We start from the raw sequence: 16,852 nt of genomic DNA on the forward strand, positions 1-16,852 counted from the left end.
ATCACCCTCCTCCAATGGATATATTTTTTTTCATAATAACAATAATATATGATTGTTTATTGGATTACATCGAAACAGAAGGCAAACGAGCAACAAGCTGCGCCGCTACTCCTTTTTGAATCGCAAAACCCAATCGTTTCCGAAATAACTCCGTCATCGGATCCCACGAGCCTACCAAATTGATATTACCAACCGCTTACTCAAAAACATATATATATATATTGATGGCATAAAGAAATATTTTTAGAAAGTGTTGGTAGTTAAAGAATCCAAACAGCCGGTTTGTGCGGCGCACCCACGAAAACTTTGTTTGTACTTTGTCACAAACATAAACCCTTACAAGTACAAAACATCATTCAGAACTCCCAACAGATAAATCCTCTTCTTCTTCTTCTTCTTCTTCTTCTTCTGTTGTTTCTCAATTAGATTAGATATAAGATATTGTTTCAATTGTCAACGAGATTTCCTCTAAATCGTTGACTTTTCAACTAGTGGTTGCTTTGGTTTATTCACTTATGCGATTCAATCCATGGATTCAGGCCCATCTTCTTCCTCTGTCTCACCTACCAAACAGGTAATCAATCTTCTTCACCAACACACGTCGTCGTTTTCATCATCACTTACTGTTGGATTATTATTATTATTATGTAGATCTATTTGCCCCACTTACAAGTCTTGTTAACGTACTAATCCATAGTACAACAAAACATACACACATACACAGATGATTTAGGACTGCCCCGGCGGTAATGGGTCATAACGGGTTGATTCGAAAAAGGGTTAATTTGGTTCGGGTCACCATTGGGAAAGGGCTCGTGTCAGACCGGGTTTTGGGTTAAAACGGGTTGGCTTAAAAAATGGTTTTCTTTTTGAAATTACCGTACATTTCAGTTTTGCTTCTGATTTTCGGTGTAGGATACTTGTGTTTAAATGCAGGGTATGCGCATTCTGATGCCGGTCACACGTGCTTAAATGCGCGCACCGGAATGGGAAGCACATTAAACGCCACACAACGCGTATAACCCGGTCCCAGTATGTGCTTGATGCGTTACTGATTCCACACAAGTAACCAACGCTTGTTGCGCGCAGCGTCGGCTACACGTATTTAATGTCGGTTACATGAATTGGGGCGTAACAGACGGTGTCTGTTACACGTGTATTGACTAATGTATTGTAATTTACATATCTTAGTCGATTCAAAAAATCCAACATTATAGAAGGAAACAAGATCAAAGCTTACAGTTTCAGGTTAAAGTGGATATAGAAGTGAGCATGGGTCGGTTCAGTTTGGTTATGGGCTAAAACCGAACCTGTTATTGATATTTCAGTAAGCTGTTGACTTTGGACATAGGTAGATTCAAACTAATCTCAAATTAGTAAATCCATTTATATCTTTAGTAAAAAAAATATCAGCAATTTTTTTTATTTATAAAAGTGAATAAGTGACAACGATATGTCTTATGGAAATATATAACGGTTTTCCGGGCTGGCGTATAGCGTATCATTTATTAAAAAATGGAGGTTGGTTTTGATGCCAGTTCTGTTAATAGAGGTTATGGTTTATCAATTGATCCGGTTTGGGGTCTTGGTTATTTGGTTTTTCTGCTCGCCTCTAGAAGTTTTTAAGATAACAAAAAACATATATAAAAACATTGGTACTATTATTCACTACTTACAAGTTCAATTTCTCACTTAGGAGGATGATTATGTGACATCCATAACCGAGGAACACGAGACGACCTGTTGGGGATGTGGACTGCGGCTTATTATTTCACCTTATGCACCCGTTTTCAAGTGTGGTTGGTGTGGAGCCATTACTAATCACAATGCTCGTAAATATGATAACAAGTACTTGTGGTTAAGACGTCTGCGAGACCGATGCTTTGTCATTGTTCTCCTGCTATTTATGCTTTTCATCATAGGTAACTTTTATAATTATACTGGCATATAATTTCCCTAATTACTTACTCTTTTTATGCATCGTATATCAGATTGGCTTCCTTTTTTTGCAGGTAGTGGTGTTTGGGCTATATATCCGGTCATATTTTCTAAGGGTTATTTTTATGGTACATTTCATATGACTGTCACGGTTATTTTGTCAATAGCCACACTTTCAACTTATGTTCTTGCTGCATTTCGGTCACCTGGTGCACCACCGCGTATATCTTGGGGCAGCTACCCGACCATGGGTCGAGGTGGGCTCATGGATTACACCTTTTGTAATGTGTGTTCAAACCCAAAGTCACCCAACACTCATCATTGTCGGTCGTGTGGAATGTGCGTGTTGGACATGGATCATCATTGCCCATTCGTAAGTAATTTTATTAACTTCAAAACTGGAAGCAGTTCGTTTATAATTAATTTTTAACTTTTAATATTACCATTTTTATTTTAATGTAGATCGGTAATTGTGTGGGTGCCGGAAATCATAGAAGCTTCATTCTCTTCCTCATGTCAGCAGTAGCGAGTACTTTCTATGTTTCGATCATGTCTTCATACATAGTATATCAAATCTGGCCACCGTTACGACACATTCCTTCGGTTAAGCTGACTTGGTCAACCATCTTCACATACCTCACAGAAAGTGCGCTCCCTTTTCTCATATCAGTAGAGTCGCTCCCGTTGAGAGGTTTTGTACTCATTTACCTGTTTTTTGCAAGCGTTTCTGTAGCAATCGGTTTGGCGGTGCTGCTATGGCAGCAAATTTGCTTTATATATGAAGGGAAGACATATTTAAGTCATTTGAATTCAAATGGAAATGACGATGTTGAGGAAAAAGATTGCCAAAATATTGTTAGGTTTTTCGGGTGTTCTAATTCTGCAACAAGATATTTGCTTAGTTTCTGGAATTTTAAGAAGAGCCACAAGAAGTGAAATGCAGAGTGTGTAGCATTTTTGTTTTGTGTTGGACTAAAGGTGATTATAATTTACATCTATACTAGAAATTAGTAAAAGTGTATGATTTTGTACAATTTAGTGTTTTATAATTTATATACATCATTTATTATTTTCGAAGTGTGGCTTATTTTAAGTTCTTGTTTTCTCGACTCGTTACTGGATGTATTTTGCGCAAACTAAATGCTGTCGTGTATTATTTGAGGGGGAAGGCGCGTTGGAAGCCGTTTCAGTTACAATCTTTGATGGAAATCAACGTCTATAAACTAAATGTCGAGTATTGGTCATACTCAGACATTAGTTTAGCACAACTTTTTAAGTAGGCTTGTGCACGTAATTTAAATTCATATTTCGAATCGAAAATAAAAATTTAAAAATTCAATGCCTAAATTTAGGAGAATTAAAGTTTGATTCGAAAACCGAATCCAAAGTTGGAATTTGAATTCGATTTGAATCGATTTTGAGTAATATAACATGAATAATCATGTTGGTCCTAAAAATATCTTTTGAAATTATTTTAAAAAATAATAATAAAAAAAATGAAAATAAATAGCACTATATACCCACAGTTATAAAGTGTGTAGACATAATATAAGAGATTATAAAGAATTCATTCAAAGCACATAATTTAAGAATTAAGCTAACAATACACTCTTTGCTCTATATATATAACACTATTATTCAGGATTCAAATAGAACTACAACCAGGTTGTTTACAAACATCCATTTGATCCATTTTTCTCCTAACATTCTCCGAATCAACATAATCGCCTACACCCGAAAATATATTTGACAAAAGCACATAATCACCCGAATACCGCCTCTCCATTTCAAATATTCTATCTGTAATCCTCTTCCCCATCTCAATATTATTATAGTAACTACATGCCCCAAGAAGTGTCCTCCAAATAACATCATTACCATATCTTTTGGCACCTCTAAAGCCATCTTCTCCGCTTCTTCAAGCCTCCCTGCTCTAGCCAACATGTCGATCAAGCACCCGTAATGCTTAATGCCAGGCACAATACACGACTCGTTAACCATTTTCTTGAAAAAAACTAACCCTTCTTCAACTAATCCACCATGACTACACGTGCTTAAAATGCTCAAAAACGTAACCCTATTAGGCTTCATGCCGACTTGCTCCATTCTTTTGAAACAATCCACGGCTTCTTTTGCCATACCATGCATTGCAAAAACAGTTATTATCGATGTCCACGACACTAAATTCTTCTTATCGTTTTCTATAAACTCGAAAACTCGCAACGCGCTACCCACACTCCCGCATCTTGCATACACATCAAGAAGCGCATTTGTAACGCGTATATCCGTCACATAAAACCCGTTTTTCTCTCCATACGCGTGAATACACTGGCATAATTCCAAAGACCCAAGATTCCAAACAGCAGGGTAAACCGCCAAAACGGTTATTTCAGTTGCGAAAGGAAATAGGTATATCGGGAAGTGGGGCACCAGGAGGATCATAAACGGGTGTATCAGAGGTTGTTGGATCGGGTAAGGATGTATTAGTGAGAGGTGTGGATTGCTCAGATGTAGACGGAGTATCGGAGGGTATTTCGGGGTCGTGGCCAGGGTGTGAATCAAGAGTCGCTGATGTTTGACCCCTACCCCGCCTAGCATATGTGAAAAGCAGTGGCGGAGATTCTGTCGGTGGGTCAGAATCAGTAGAGATTGGATCGGTAGAAGGAATTGACACAGGAATGGTGGGGATGAAGGGAGATGTGGGTATATCGAGGTCGGGAAACGGGTCAGAAACAGGAGTGGAACACTCGAGAAAGTAAGGAGACTTGTGAAAAGTGACATCGGCACTGGTAAAGTATCGGTGAAGTGATGGGCTATAGCATCGATACCCTTTTTGAACCCGTGAGTAACCAAGAAAGACACAACGAATGGCTCGGGGATCAAGTTTGATGGTTTTTGGACTATGGTCATGAACATAGGCGACGCAACCAAATACTTTAGGTGCGAGAGGAAATGGATCATCGTTGGGAAATAGTACAGAAAACGGTGTTTTACCATGAAGAACGGTTGAGGGCATGCGGTTAATCAGATATGTGGCAGTGAGAACGGCATCTCCCCAAAAACGATGAGGAACACGTGATTGGATCATGATTGTGCGAGCAACATCCAATATGTGACGATTTTTGCGTTCGGACACACCATTTTGTTGAGATGTATAAGCACACGATGATTCATGAATAATGCCGTTGGTTTTTAAGTATGAAGAAAAGTCGGTGGAAAAATATTCTTTAGCATTATCAGATCGAAAAGTTTTAATGGTGGTGTTAAATTGGTTTTGAACATAAGCATTAAATTCTCGAAATATGGAAAATACCTCACTACGAGATTTCAACAAATAAACCCAAGTAGTGCGAGAATAGTCATCAATAAAGGTAATAAAATATTCAAAACCCAACGTAGATTTGATAGGGCAAAGACCCCATACATCAGAATGCAACAGTTCAAAACAAGAACTGACTCGATTGGGCACCCTAGGGGGATAGGGACGCCTGGTATGTTTACCAAGTTGACACGACTCACAATGAAAATTAAAAGACGAAAGTGGTAAATCTGGTCGCATTTGCCTCAGAACCGCTGTAGAGGGATGACCTAACCGACAGTGAGCCTCCCTGACAGCGGAATCACATAAGTTTGCTACAGGATGCGAAAACGGGGATATACGATAGAGACCTCCTGATTCAAAACCAGTACCAATTACCCGGTTTGTTCCTAGTTCATGAAAAACGCAGTGAGTTGGGTAAAAGGTCACAGAACAGTTGTTTTGTTTGGTAATCTGACTCACTGAACAAAGACTGGTAGGAAATTTAGGAACAAATAGGATAGAAGACAGTTTTAGGTTTTCCGAGTTACTGATGGATCCTATGCCGAGAACAGGACATGAAGATCCATCGGCAAGACGTACCGGTGCATGGGAAACATTTTGAAGACTAGAAAAATACCCCGATTCCCAGTCATGTGATGTGTGGCTTCAGAATCAATCACCCTGATAAGTCAAGGCTAGAAGGTTTACCTGAATGTGCCGAGCTGGTTTGAGGATGAGGCAACTGGAAGGTAAGAAACCGTTGAATAAGATCATGCTCCTCTTTAGTAAATGTATACATGTATGTATTTTCGCCCATAGTGATACACGAAACTGAAAATTGACTGTGAACAGTAACAAGTGCGGGTGGAGGGTGGGAACAGATTCCGGCGTAAACAGTTAATCATCGTGAACAGTTAATCCCGGCAGCGAACAGTAATTCCGGCAGCGAACAGTAACTTTCCGGCAGTGAACAGAAATTCCGGCAAACGAACAGTAACTTCCGGCAATGAACATTGACTTCCGGCATGAACAGTATTTTCCGGCTTGAACAGTGATTTCCGGCTCGAACAGTGATTTCCGGCTTGAACAGAATTTTCCGGCTTGAACAGTGATTTCCGGCGTGAACAGTATTCCGATGAACAGTGATTCCAACGTGAACAGTGCTCGTCGGTGAACAGTACTTTCACGGTCGGAAAAAAAAAAGATTTCGTGACAGGACAGAACAACAAGGCAGGGGCTTGTTTCAGATCTGAAGGCTGCTGGTGACGGCTGGTCAGACTCGGGTTCGGGTCAGATCGCGGCTAGGGTTTGGATCGAGAGCCGTAGCTCTGATACCATGTAAAGAAGATGGTTGTAGTGAAAGTAATGTTTATTACTTGAAGGTGTGAGAAATACATAAACAACTACATCTATTTATACACAAATAAACCCTAGCTATCAAACCATAAAAGGCCCATGGGCTTTAGCCAACTATATGGGCTAAAACCCTAATTATAACTAAATTCAACTAACAGTTGTAAACCTTATATTCAAATAAATTAGTTACAGAGAGATAACATTCATCTAACCTTTCAGTTCCGCAAAAGATCTAGCGAAGCCCAAAACTGATTTGAGCATAGCTTCAAACTTTAAGAACATGAGACTACTTTTTGTTATTTATTTCTTTTCGGGCTGCAATATTGCTGTTTGTATAAATCTGCTGGGGTTAGCCCCTTCTCTTGTTTACTGTATCTGTAAGGGATATACACACATACTCCATACATAATAAATACTTGCATATCTGCTAGTCATCTATCTACCTCGCACACTATTGAAACAATTAGCTATAAAATATAAGAAATAATAATCTTGAGCAATTTTAAAACTATCTATTTGCAAAGAATCAAATATCACGAAAACAAGACAGAATTTATGATCATACAGAAGGAAAACAAAATTATGGAAATAACTTGATCTTATGTACAGCTCTTTGATGTAACAAGTTGTAAACGCAACCATGGAAAGCTTGTGTTGGTTTAACCTCATTTGAGAATTGATCAATCCAAGTGGCTCATGTCATAGGCCAATCAAGCTGCTGCACTGTTCCATTAACTAAATTCCATGATCCATCAGCAATCTCATCATATAATTGGTTCCAATCCCATGAAGAGTACCCCACAAAAAACCAGTAATCGGTCATCGACCGATTATTTGACTTCAGATTTTGTATTAAATTAATTGTGACTAATTGGTCAAGGAAGTAGATATCTGGTAGCACTTCAGGGAGCTCATCTTTGGAAGACTCTCTAGTTAAAGAAACAAGAGGCAGATCACGTGCTATGACAGGACCACCGTAAGACAGTGGTGCTTGTTTCAGGGAATCCAACTCTTCGTGTGATGAGAGGGATTCCCAACTAATAAGCTTGTTGATTATCAGACCTTGAAATCCAGTAGTTTGATTTGCTTTGACTATGAGAATTTTTGATCTGGAAAATGGGTATACATCGGTAAGTTTTTGTGTGGCAACAAGTATGGAACCAGGTATTATTCCGAGTCCAGATTCACTGGGATCATATGGTGTACGTGGCTCGATCTTTTTGTTAGTGATTCCTGACATTTGGGTCTGGGTTTGGGTCCGGTCCTTTAGTAAAATCTCATGGTTTTCCTCATGCGTTACATGTTCTGATGCATCCGTAAATTGATTCTCATTCCAAACCCCATATTCAGCTTCAGTCCATAAAGTACCTACAGCATAGAAAATATAAGATCCTGATAAAATATCAATAACTGAGTCTGAAACCTATAATCAATAAAAGGATCAGTTGATGAAGAATTCACATTTTCTTGGTATCAAGAATTGGGTAGCCTTATTGTTATGTAGTTTTGTTAGTTGGAAACATAAGGACCAGTCTGGTAAACATTCAAAGTGCACGGCTAGCTTAATAATAATTCCTGACCATAACTAAGTCATTAGAAGTTAAATCTTTGTAAGGAAACACTTATGGAAATGGTTCGGTTTGATGGTTAGAATAGAACTACAAAAAATAAGATTGGCCAATAACTTCAAAAGTTCAAATTACCTCGCTCCTTATAAATCCAGTAAGAGTTGCCACCTTGATCAGCAATAAATTTGATAATATTAACAGCAGATAATTCTCCGTCATACAAGATTGCTTCCTTCCTTTTTGCTGGATACAACAGCAGAGATGGGTAAAGATCCCTCTGCATATAAAGAGCATATCAATATACATAATTTTTTTACATTGATACAATTATTGATGCATTTTGATAATAGACTATTGTGTGTGTACATACATACAGACACATATACACAGGTTTTAGTGATCCGAAGGGAAGTACAAAGCATCACAACATCTCAAAATTACGAAATGAAATCTAAAGAAACCCTGAGGTCAACAGTAAACAGATGTTGCTTATTGATCTCGTGCCTTTAAAATAGAATACACAAACTCTGCTTGAATTGAAAACACATATAGGCATAACAAAACAAGATTAAAGAAAACAGGTACCTTAGTCAATGACTTTAGTAGCAAACTACAGTCATTTTCTGTGCAATCCATCATATAGATGATCGGGAGCTTCGTTATGATGTCATTAATGCCATCTGCAGCACATTTAAACTTTATTAGCAACATGATTGCATCGTTCATGTCTCAAAACTATTAAATGAAAATGAGATCGACAATATACAGACAAATGCATAGATTTTTTGTATAATACCTTAATAGGCTAATAGCCTTTAACACAATCTGACAATCCTTTAGTTTGAAATAGATGAGCATGTTCTGTATGCCTATATCAGCATCTATTATATTTGAAACAACTTATTTTCTCTAAATGCTATCACATTACAGTGGTATATTGATTTGATTGGCCAAGTACAGTAAAAAAAAATCGTCCGAATAATAATGACCGGGTAAAACAGTAAAAGAAGAATAAGAACAAACGAGTGGAAAATAAAAGAAGTAAAAAGGTAACTTTACTTCAGGACGTACCATTTCCTGATGATGATCGCTCATCCTTAAATTGGCTTTTCACCATATCGCCATAACCCTTGAACGCACGGTATACTTCACGTAGAACAAGTTCTGTCCTCAGACAAAATCCACACCAGCTACTAGTAAAAAGAACCAATACATCTTTCTTCCATGCACAGTCAGGACTAACAGAACCAGAGTGGTTACCAACAACCAACTCCATAAAGTTAAGAGCATTAAAACGCGGTATAGAATCAACCTCATGAAAATCTTGACTGACAAACGGTGGGCGTGGGGCCTCCTTAGGTTCAAGAACAAGAGACTTAGACCGTTGATATGGTTGAAGTCTTCCATTAAGAAACATGTGAAAAAAACCAGATAGTGAAGAATAGCCAAAATCATCCTCTTGAGGATAAACATAATGTTGATGTGAAATAGGATCAATAATCACTAATGAAGGGATCTTCAGAACACCAGTCAATGCTTCAAGTAACCGAAATTGCCCATCAACAAAGAAAAATGAACAGTTAGACCCCTTTTCAACTTCCTCATTTCCAAAAGTGGCAACTAACTGAACAGTTGTATCAACAGAAATCTTCTCATCTTCCTTTCCAGAATGTTCTAGATCATCAGCATGTACCACTTGATCCTTTTCAAGCTCAGCATTGCTTCCACTAAGATGTTTCATAGATAGTTCGGTCTGTATATCATCAGATTGAACATTGTCTGACAATGTGATATCAATATCATCAGAGAGTAGCTGAAAGCCGACATCTTTAGCAACTGAACTCAGTTTTTTTTGTTTCTTCTGCTGAAGAACATATGTCAAGACATCTTGCAAGGAATTACCTTGCAAATTTGAAGCAAGATTATCAAAAGTAATATGCTTACCCTCATTCATGGTTATGATAGTAATCTTATCTTTTAGTTGAGTTACCTTTTGAAATGATGTTGACATCTCCAATTTAGGATGGTGGGAAGCACTCCTTGTGACATGAGCTCGATTGAAAACGTTTTGATCATCCGTTTTAGATGGAATGTGATGGTTAAGTGCTAGTTCTCTTAAAACAGTAAGAGATTCCTTGCTCTTTCTTCTAATTTTTAAGGAATCAGATGATCTGTCAATGAAAAGTAGTGCTGATGACCTATCTGATGGTAAACCAGGATCAAAATCATACTCATCACCTTTAAGCTGCATAAAAGTCAAGAAATCAGATCTAAATGATAGAGAATGATTAAAGGAGAAAGCATATAAACTTGCCTCTCTAACAGGTGATGGATTAATCTCTATAACTCTTTTGAGATCACTTCCTCCTTTAAAAACCTTAGTGCAGCTAGGGCATCCAGTAGAGTATAGCATGATTGACCATGAACCCGTATCTGCAACCCCTAGAGATGATATTAATGATCTCTCAGACACTAAACCAAACTTAAACCTTTCAGGTGGCAGAAAGAATTCTCCAACAAAACTAGTAAAATTATATAGTGAAGACTCAAACAGCTGGAACTCCTCAAAACTGCAGAAAGATGGATCTCCATCACTTGATGACATTTTCTTAGCCTCCAAGAAATCACTCTCATTTAGAGGAATGAATTCACCAAGCCCAGGAAGAAAGTTAAACTGATCATCAACATTGCAGGTAATCTTTTCATTTTCCGTCCCCTGTTTCAAGAAAGAAAATATTTCACGTTATTATCAGCACCTTTTATTTTCCTTTTGGCCTCATAACTATGAGGAAGTAGAAACTACCATCCACCTGATTCTTCTTCCCGTCATTTGCACTTGTTTCATCGGGTTCTCCAAATAAACCTGCTCTAAGAGGGACACCTGTATGGATTCCATTAGTACAATAAAACATCTCTGAACATATAAGGACAAATGCAAATGTTCTTTTTGAAACTTAGGATTCTTTGTAGAATCAATCAAGGAATAAGCAATTTTAGGATTCTAGTTTGCTGGTATGGATTCCATTAATATAAGCACTCGTATGCTGGTTATTTGTCTCTTAATTAGTTAATTCTAGTTGCTACTTTAGACAATATCACTTAAGAGTCTTAGACTTGTGTGTGTGTGGTAAAGGTGGAAAAATGGGTGGTTCAGTGGTTGTGTAATGGCTCAAAACGGATAATATTAGGTATGAGTCAGCCGGGTCGTCCCAAAATCACTTTTCGTCTGAAAAATATCATTTTTAATAAATTTATTGTATCACATTTAAAAAAAAATGATTTAGGAGGTTTTCATGCATTAAAAATACACTTCAGAACTTCGACCCATTTCTTTGAAGTTATTATTTTAGTGTGTTACAGATAGAACATAACTCGACTCAATCCATTCATAAGTAAATGGATTGCGAGTGGCACCTCTAAAGAATGTATGAGAGATGTAAACATTCAAATAACACAGATCAACAGAAAAGCAAATAAAATATTTGCTTTGCTCCAGAGCACAAAAAGGAAGGAAAAACAAAAAAAGCTACCATAAAATAAGTCAGGTAACCTCCCACCTTAACAATTTTGTTCTTAAGTTTATTTTACTCTATAAAGAAAGTAAAAATGGTGAGAAAATAATACCAGAAGAGTTTTCAGATCCATTATTCATGACTTTGGCCATCAGTTTGGGTGTCCATCCACAAAACTCCAAAAGAAGTAAAGCTTTGTCAGTTGACTTGAGGAATGTTGTTAGATCCTCTATGGTTGATAAAGGCTTAAGGGGAATTTCTTCAGGCAAAAGTGACATAAGATAACGAACAGATGATAATATGTTCTGAGCCCGAAGTGTTCCTTGATACTTGTATGGAAAAGAGTGGCGGTAACATAAAATATCTATTTCCATTTTAGCACCCAGAGCATCTGCCAGCATCTTATCATGATTTCTATGAATGAGCATTAACTTCAGAGTTCCAAATTCCTCTTTCGTTTTAACCTTGTGGGCTAATTCTTTCATAAGAGATCGTGCCTCGCCAGACCCTGGACATTAAATGAGACCTATCAGATTTGTGATAGCATTTCGCATGGAATATTCAAATTTTATCCTTTTAATATCCAAAAGTTCAAACACACAAGTCAGGCGTGCACTTATACTAAGTCATGTTAAGTTACATTCCTGTGCACTAACTCAAAGATGAGGTTAACCAAATTCTCTTCCACATCTATAAGCATTCTAGGTTGCATTCAAACTTTCCAAAGCTAGGTTTAATAAGTTAAAACTTAAAAGGTAAAATGGCCCTCGTTATAACACCTCAAACGTCAAACGAAATTAAAGACACTGGAATCCAACGAACCTTAACATAAGTGAAAATGTATTGTATGACAGATCATCTAAAGGCTGAAACACACATTAGAAAGTGATTCAATATCTATTAAAATATATAAGCTAATGACATTAGGAGGTCAATATTTCCATAAAAAGGACATAATGTTCGACAATAGAGCATTGACACAATCATAATCTGTTGCTTCCAATCTAGTTTAGTCTATATCTGACTGAATTTACTCACACCCTGCAACCGTGCAACCTTTATACTGTCAATTTAAACCAGCCCAAGCTCAATATATCCTAGATCCTCACCAACAACAATACACAAATTATCTTTCACTAAAGACATAAGCAGCTATCCCACAATACATGCATTGCAAAGCAGGTTGCGTCACATTAACTATTCAAACAATTTGTCCTCACATCAAATCAGGTTAATATAACAAGACGAATGAAGAATAGACTATCTGATCAGAGTTCAGCTGGAGAAGATGAGATCCGTATCCGATGAGGAGCTTAAGACCTACAAAACCTATAACCCTTTGTCTCATCACAGGCAGGGAGTCCTCCATGTGACCAGCCTCCAAGTGATCTTCAACAGTTCAACTAACACTCCACATAGCAGCATAAATCCCTGGGCGGAACAACTTCAAGCCCTAATGTTTATATTTCACTTCACAATCCATTTGAATTCTAACATTTCTCTTCAAATTTAAGAACTAGTATAACCTAAACCTCAATTATGTTTCGATAATCACTATGTATGAGTCAACAAAACAGACGTATTGTCGTATTTCAATTTGGACTCGTTTGTCAACACCATATCTTGTAAACAGCGATAGATATATTACACAAGTCGAGTAAGCTTCGATCACATTAACTACTCATACAATATGTTCTCACATCAAATCATGTTAAAATAACAAGACTAACACTCCACATAGCAACATATATCCTAGGCAAAACAGCTTCATAACTCACTGAGCCCTAACGTTTACATTCCACTTCACAATCCATGTGGATCCAAACATTCGTCTTCAAATTCGATAACTAGCTTAACCTAAAGCTCAATTTCGTTTCAGTACTTACTATATCTATCTATTAGTCAACAACACATACGTACTGCTATATTGTTACATCTCCTAGAAATCGATTACAGAACAATACAATACAGATTCCGTTAATTCCAATGAACATAAAACTACAGTTACGTGATTGAAGAAAATGAATTAGTATTACATGGCACGGTGACGATGAGGATGAGATGAGGATTGAGGCGAATTTGAGATGAGAAATTGTGCTTCGTGAGGATCTGCCATTCGTCTGTAGTACTGGTGGAGTCGGAGCGTACCGATTGGATTGAAAATGATAATGATAATAAGAAGATGATGATGGTGATAATCAGTAGCTCTGGTGATGAACGGCGATTCAGAAACGGTGGTGCAGGATCTGTCATTGGTGACGTCAGAAATAACTGTTGACTGGAGGTGACCTTCTCTTCTACTGCAGGATTTTAATTAATACACATTTTGCATTTTATCCATTTATTTTGGGATTAAAATGATACATACAGGGTTTTGTCACATTTTTCATTTTCAACTCTTTGATAAAAATCATCAGTCTATTTGTTTATGAGTGAATTGTTTGTAGTAGATGTGAATGCATTCATAGCATTTGTTATAGCTTGTCTAAAATTAAAAGTGTGGATACAAACATTTATGTGGAGAAATGAAAAATTTAACACCAATTATTTATTTATGTCTTCTAAATAATAATTTTAATAGTATATATATGTCCCTCATGTAACAAAGGAAAATGCACATCCACAAAACTTACCGATTTGTCTATTTCTACTCTCTTATTTTCTTTGCCATCTTCAAGTTGAAAGATTACTTTAATAATCATGTTATAATTAGTGGTCAAATTATAATAACATCATTAATTTTGACCTACCTAATTATAGTTATATTATAGCACATTATTAGCGTTAGTGCTTTTATATTTGATCAAGAAGATCGAAAAGCACAAAGACATTTATCGTAAGCAAGGTAAGCACTATATTAATTTATTATAAGCGACGTAAACATTGCAGAAAGGAGAATTTTTATGATATATATTGACAAGATGATAGTATGATAAATGAAACAAGTATAGAGAATGTTTTCTAAATTGATAATTGTGTAACTATCAACAATCTAATTTAGCTATGCAATTAGCATCTCCTTTTTATCCCAACCAACTTTATTTGTGTTCAACAGCGTTTATATATCCGTACTAACATTTTATTCTTACGTTAACATTTTTTCCGTTCTTTTAATTTTATGCATATCAGTTTATTTTGATTTTGTAATTCATGTCTCAGTTCTCCTTTTTCTTTTATTTACAAAAAGGAAAAAGAAAGAATGCTTTCATTATAAATGGTATACTGTTATAAACAAGCCTAATAATCAAACAATAAGAGAGGAACATGCAGGGAGAAAGGTAGAGGGATTTCATTAATTTGTGTAAAATACAATGAGATACAACAAGATATTATATAGGGATGGAGAAATTTGGAGAATAAGCCAGTCTATTTTAGGTGTTGATAACCATATCAATAATTATTCATAATACTCCCCCTTGGTTATCAACTTTATACGCTTGGAGATGCTGCCTCATTAAAAACATTACTAGGAAAACCCAGTAGGACAAAACCATAGCTAAGGGAAAAAGAGTGCAGCACGTATTGTCTCCCCCTGATTTGCATATCCGTTAAAATGATAAATATCGATCTTCTGTGAAAGCTTCAAAACTTTTGTACTCAGTCATTTGTGCCTTCGTCCCTTGACAGGCGAATTGTTAAGTTGAACAATATTACATGATCTTCATGTGAAAACTTTTTTTGTGTCATCTCGTAACCATATACTATTGATACCCTGTTGTGTTTCTCTGCATGACAAGACCAACAAAACTTGTTTTGATGGGTTAGTAAAATATAAACACATATCTTTCATACCTGAAATATATGTTTAACCCATTCCGATGTCTCTTAGCTGAACACATGCCGATAAATATAAATAAAGAAAATAATAATCATATATAGCTAACAATACGATATAATGCACTTATGCATTTAATTGTGCTATTTCAAAACTAATAATATTTCATATTAAGGTAGGAAATGATATTAGAGTGCATTGTTGTGCATCCTTTAACGTACTCAAATAATGAATCTTGTCTTTTATAAAATGTCTCAACATCTTTTAGATATACTTTGATGGATTGATAAACATATAATTACACATATACTCGAACTACAGGTCGAGAAATAATCACATCATGTCAAGGTATTTCAAAAACTATCCTTCTAAAAGTTATGCAGTTTCTCTCGATGATGTGTACATCATCACTGCAAACTGTGATTATATGAACTTTTAAGAGTAAAATTTTGATAAAAGCATGACTAATGACGTCCAACTTATCTCCCTCCTTATCAAAATATTTCCTAATTGTACGTACCACGCTGAATCCGACTATTTAGTCCATATGCAATTTCTTAACCTTGTAGAACATTTATTGATGCTTTCATGCCGATGCTTAGGCGTTTTCAATCCATCACAAAATTCTTTCCATCTTAACCAATTATTTATGTGCATTCACTCCTCATGAGTTTTGCTACATGAACTTGCTCATTTGATACATCAATTTATATATCATATATCAAAACCCATATTGTACCATTCTTTGTTTATTAAGATACGATAATCATTAGGTACAATTTCTTCTATGTATACTTATTGGTGTACAAGAATTACATCCTTAAGATGTTTCAATTAACCTTTTAAGCATTCACGTGCTAGGAACTCTTCAGGAGTTTCAGATATATTTAACATATAAAATAATCATAACGTATTCAAATATGAATCTGCATACAACATGAGTTATAGTGTTCTCGAGAATATAATTGACATTATCCTTAATAGACTTTCATGTAAACTTTCAGTGTCAACTGAATCACAATATTTATTAGACGCACATCAATTCTCTTTTCGTATTACCGGATTATTTAGGTATCAGAAAGTCACTGCTATCAATTCTCTTTTCGTATTACCAGACTAGTTAGGTATCAGAAAGTCACTGCTTCCACCATTGGAGAATGTGTCTCCTCAAATCAATCATGGATCTTTGCAAAATCTTTGTGCCACTAATTTTGCCTTATATCACTTAATTGAATTTTCATCATATAAAAGATCCGTTTGTATCTAACACATTTTACAACTTTAGTTGTATGGACTGTTAGTCCAAAAAGCTTTCCGTTATTTAGAGAATTCAACTATGCCCTATATGCGACTTTCCAATTTGGCCAATCATTTTTCATAGGCAGATCTTAAATCATGATCC

The 16,852-nt window shown here is 36.3% G+C and overlaps 2 protein-coding genes and 1 pseudogene across 2 annotated transcripts; 1 reads left to right on the forward strand and 2 right to left on the reverse strand.

Moving 5' to 3' along the window:
• The first annotated feature begins 521 nt into the window (after positions 1-521).
• Positions 522-2,999, forward strand: LOC143632106 (protein S-acyltransferase 11-like). Its single transcript, XM_077100690.1, has 4 exons — positions 522-574; positions 1,697-1,922; positions 2,013-2,311; positions 2,401-2,999. Exons 1-4 carry the CDS (start codon positions 530-532, stop codon positions 2,872-2,874), a joined length of 1,044 nt encoding a protein of 347 aa, XP_076956805.1. The 5' UTR covers positions 522-529; the 3' UTR covers positions 2,875-2,999.
• Positions 3,000-3,571: 572 nt separating this feature from the next.
• Positions 3,572-4,380, reverse strand: LOC143632159 (pentatricopeptide repeat-containing protein At1g09220, mitochondrial-like; annotated as a pseudogene).
• Positions 4,381-7,175: 2,795 nt separating this feature from the next.
• LOC143632128 (uncharacterized) lies at positions 7,176-13,844 on the reverse strand. The gene is made up of 7 exons (XM_077100708.1): positions 13,712-13,844; positions 11,788-12,183; positions 10,967-11,044; positions 9,235-10,879; positions 8,749-8,843; positions 8,299-8,440; positions 7,176-7,963 (listed from the first exon to the last, which is right to left on the reverse strand). The coding sequence occupies exons 2-7, from the start codon at positions 11,806-11,808 to the stop codon at positions 7,290-7,292; spliced, it is 2,655 nt and encodes an 884-aa protein (XP_076956823.1). The 5' UTR covers positions 11,809-12,183; positions 13,712-13,844; the 3' UTR covers positions 7,176-7,289.
• Between the last annotated feature and the right edge of the window lie 3,008 nt (positions 13,845-16,852).

Source organism: Bidens hawaiensis, unplaced genomic scaffold (genome assembly GCF_021521415.1).
Source record: "Bidens hawaiensis isolate Kalapana, Puna unplaced genomic scaffold, B.hawaiensis_p1.1 tig00006365_1, whole genome shotgun sequence".
NCBI classification, from domain to species: domain Eukaryota; kingdom Viridiplantae; phylum Streptophyta; class Magnoliopsida; order Asterales; family Asteraceae; genus Bidens; species Bidens hawaiensis.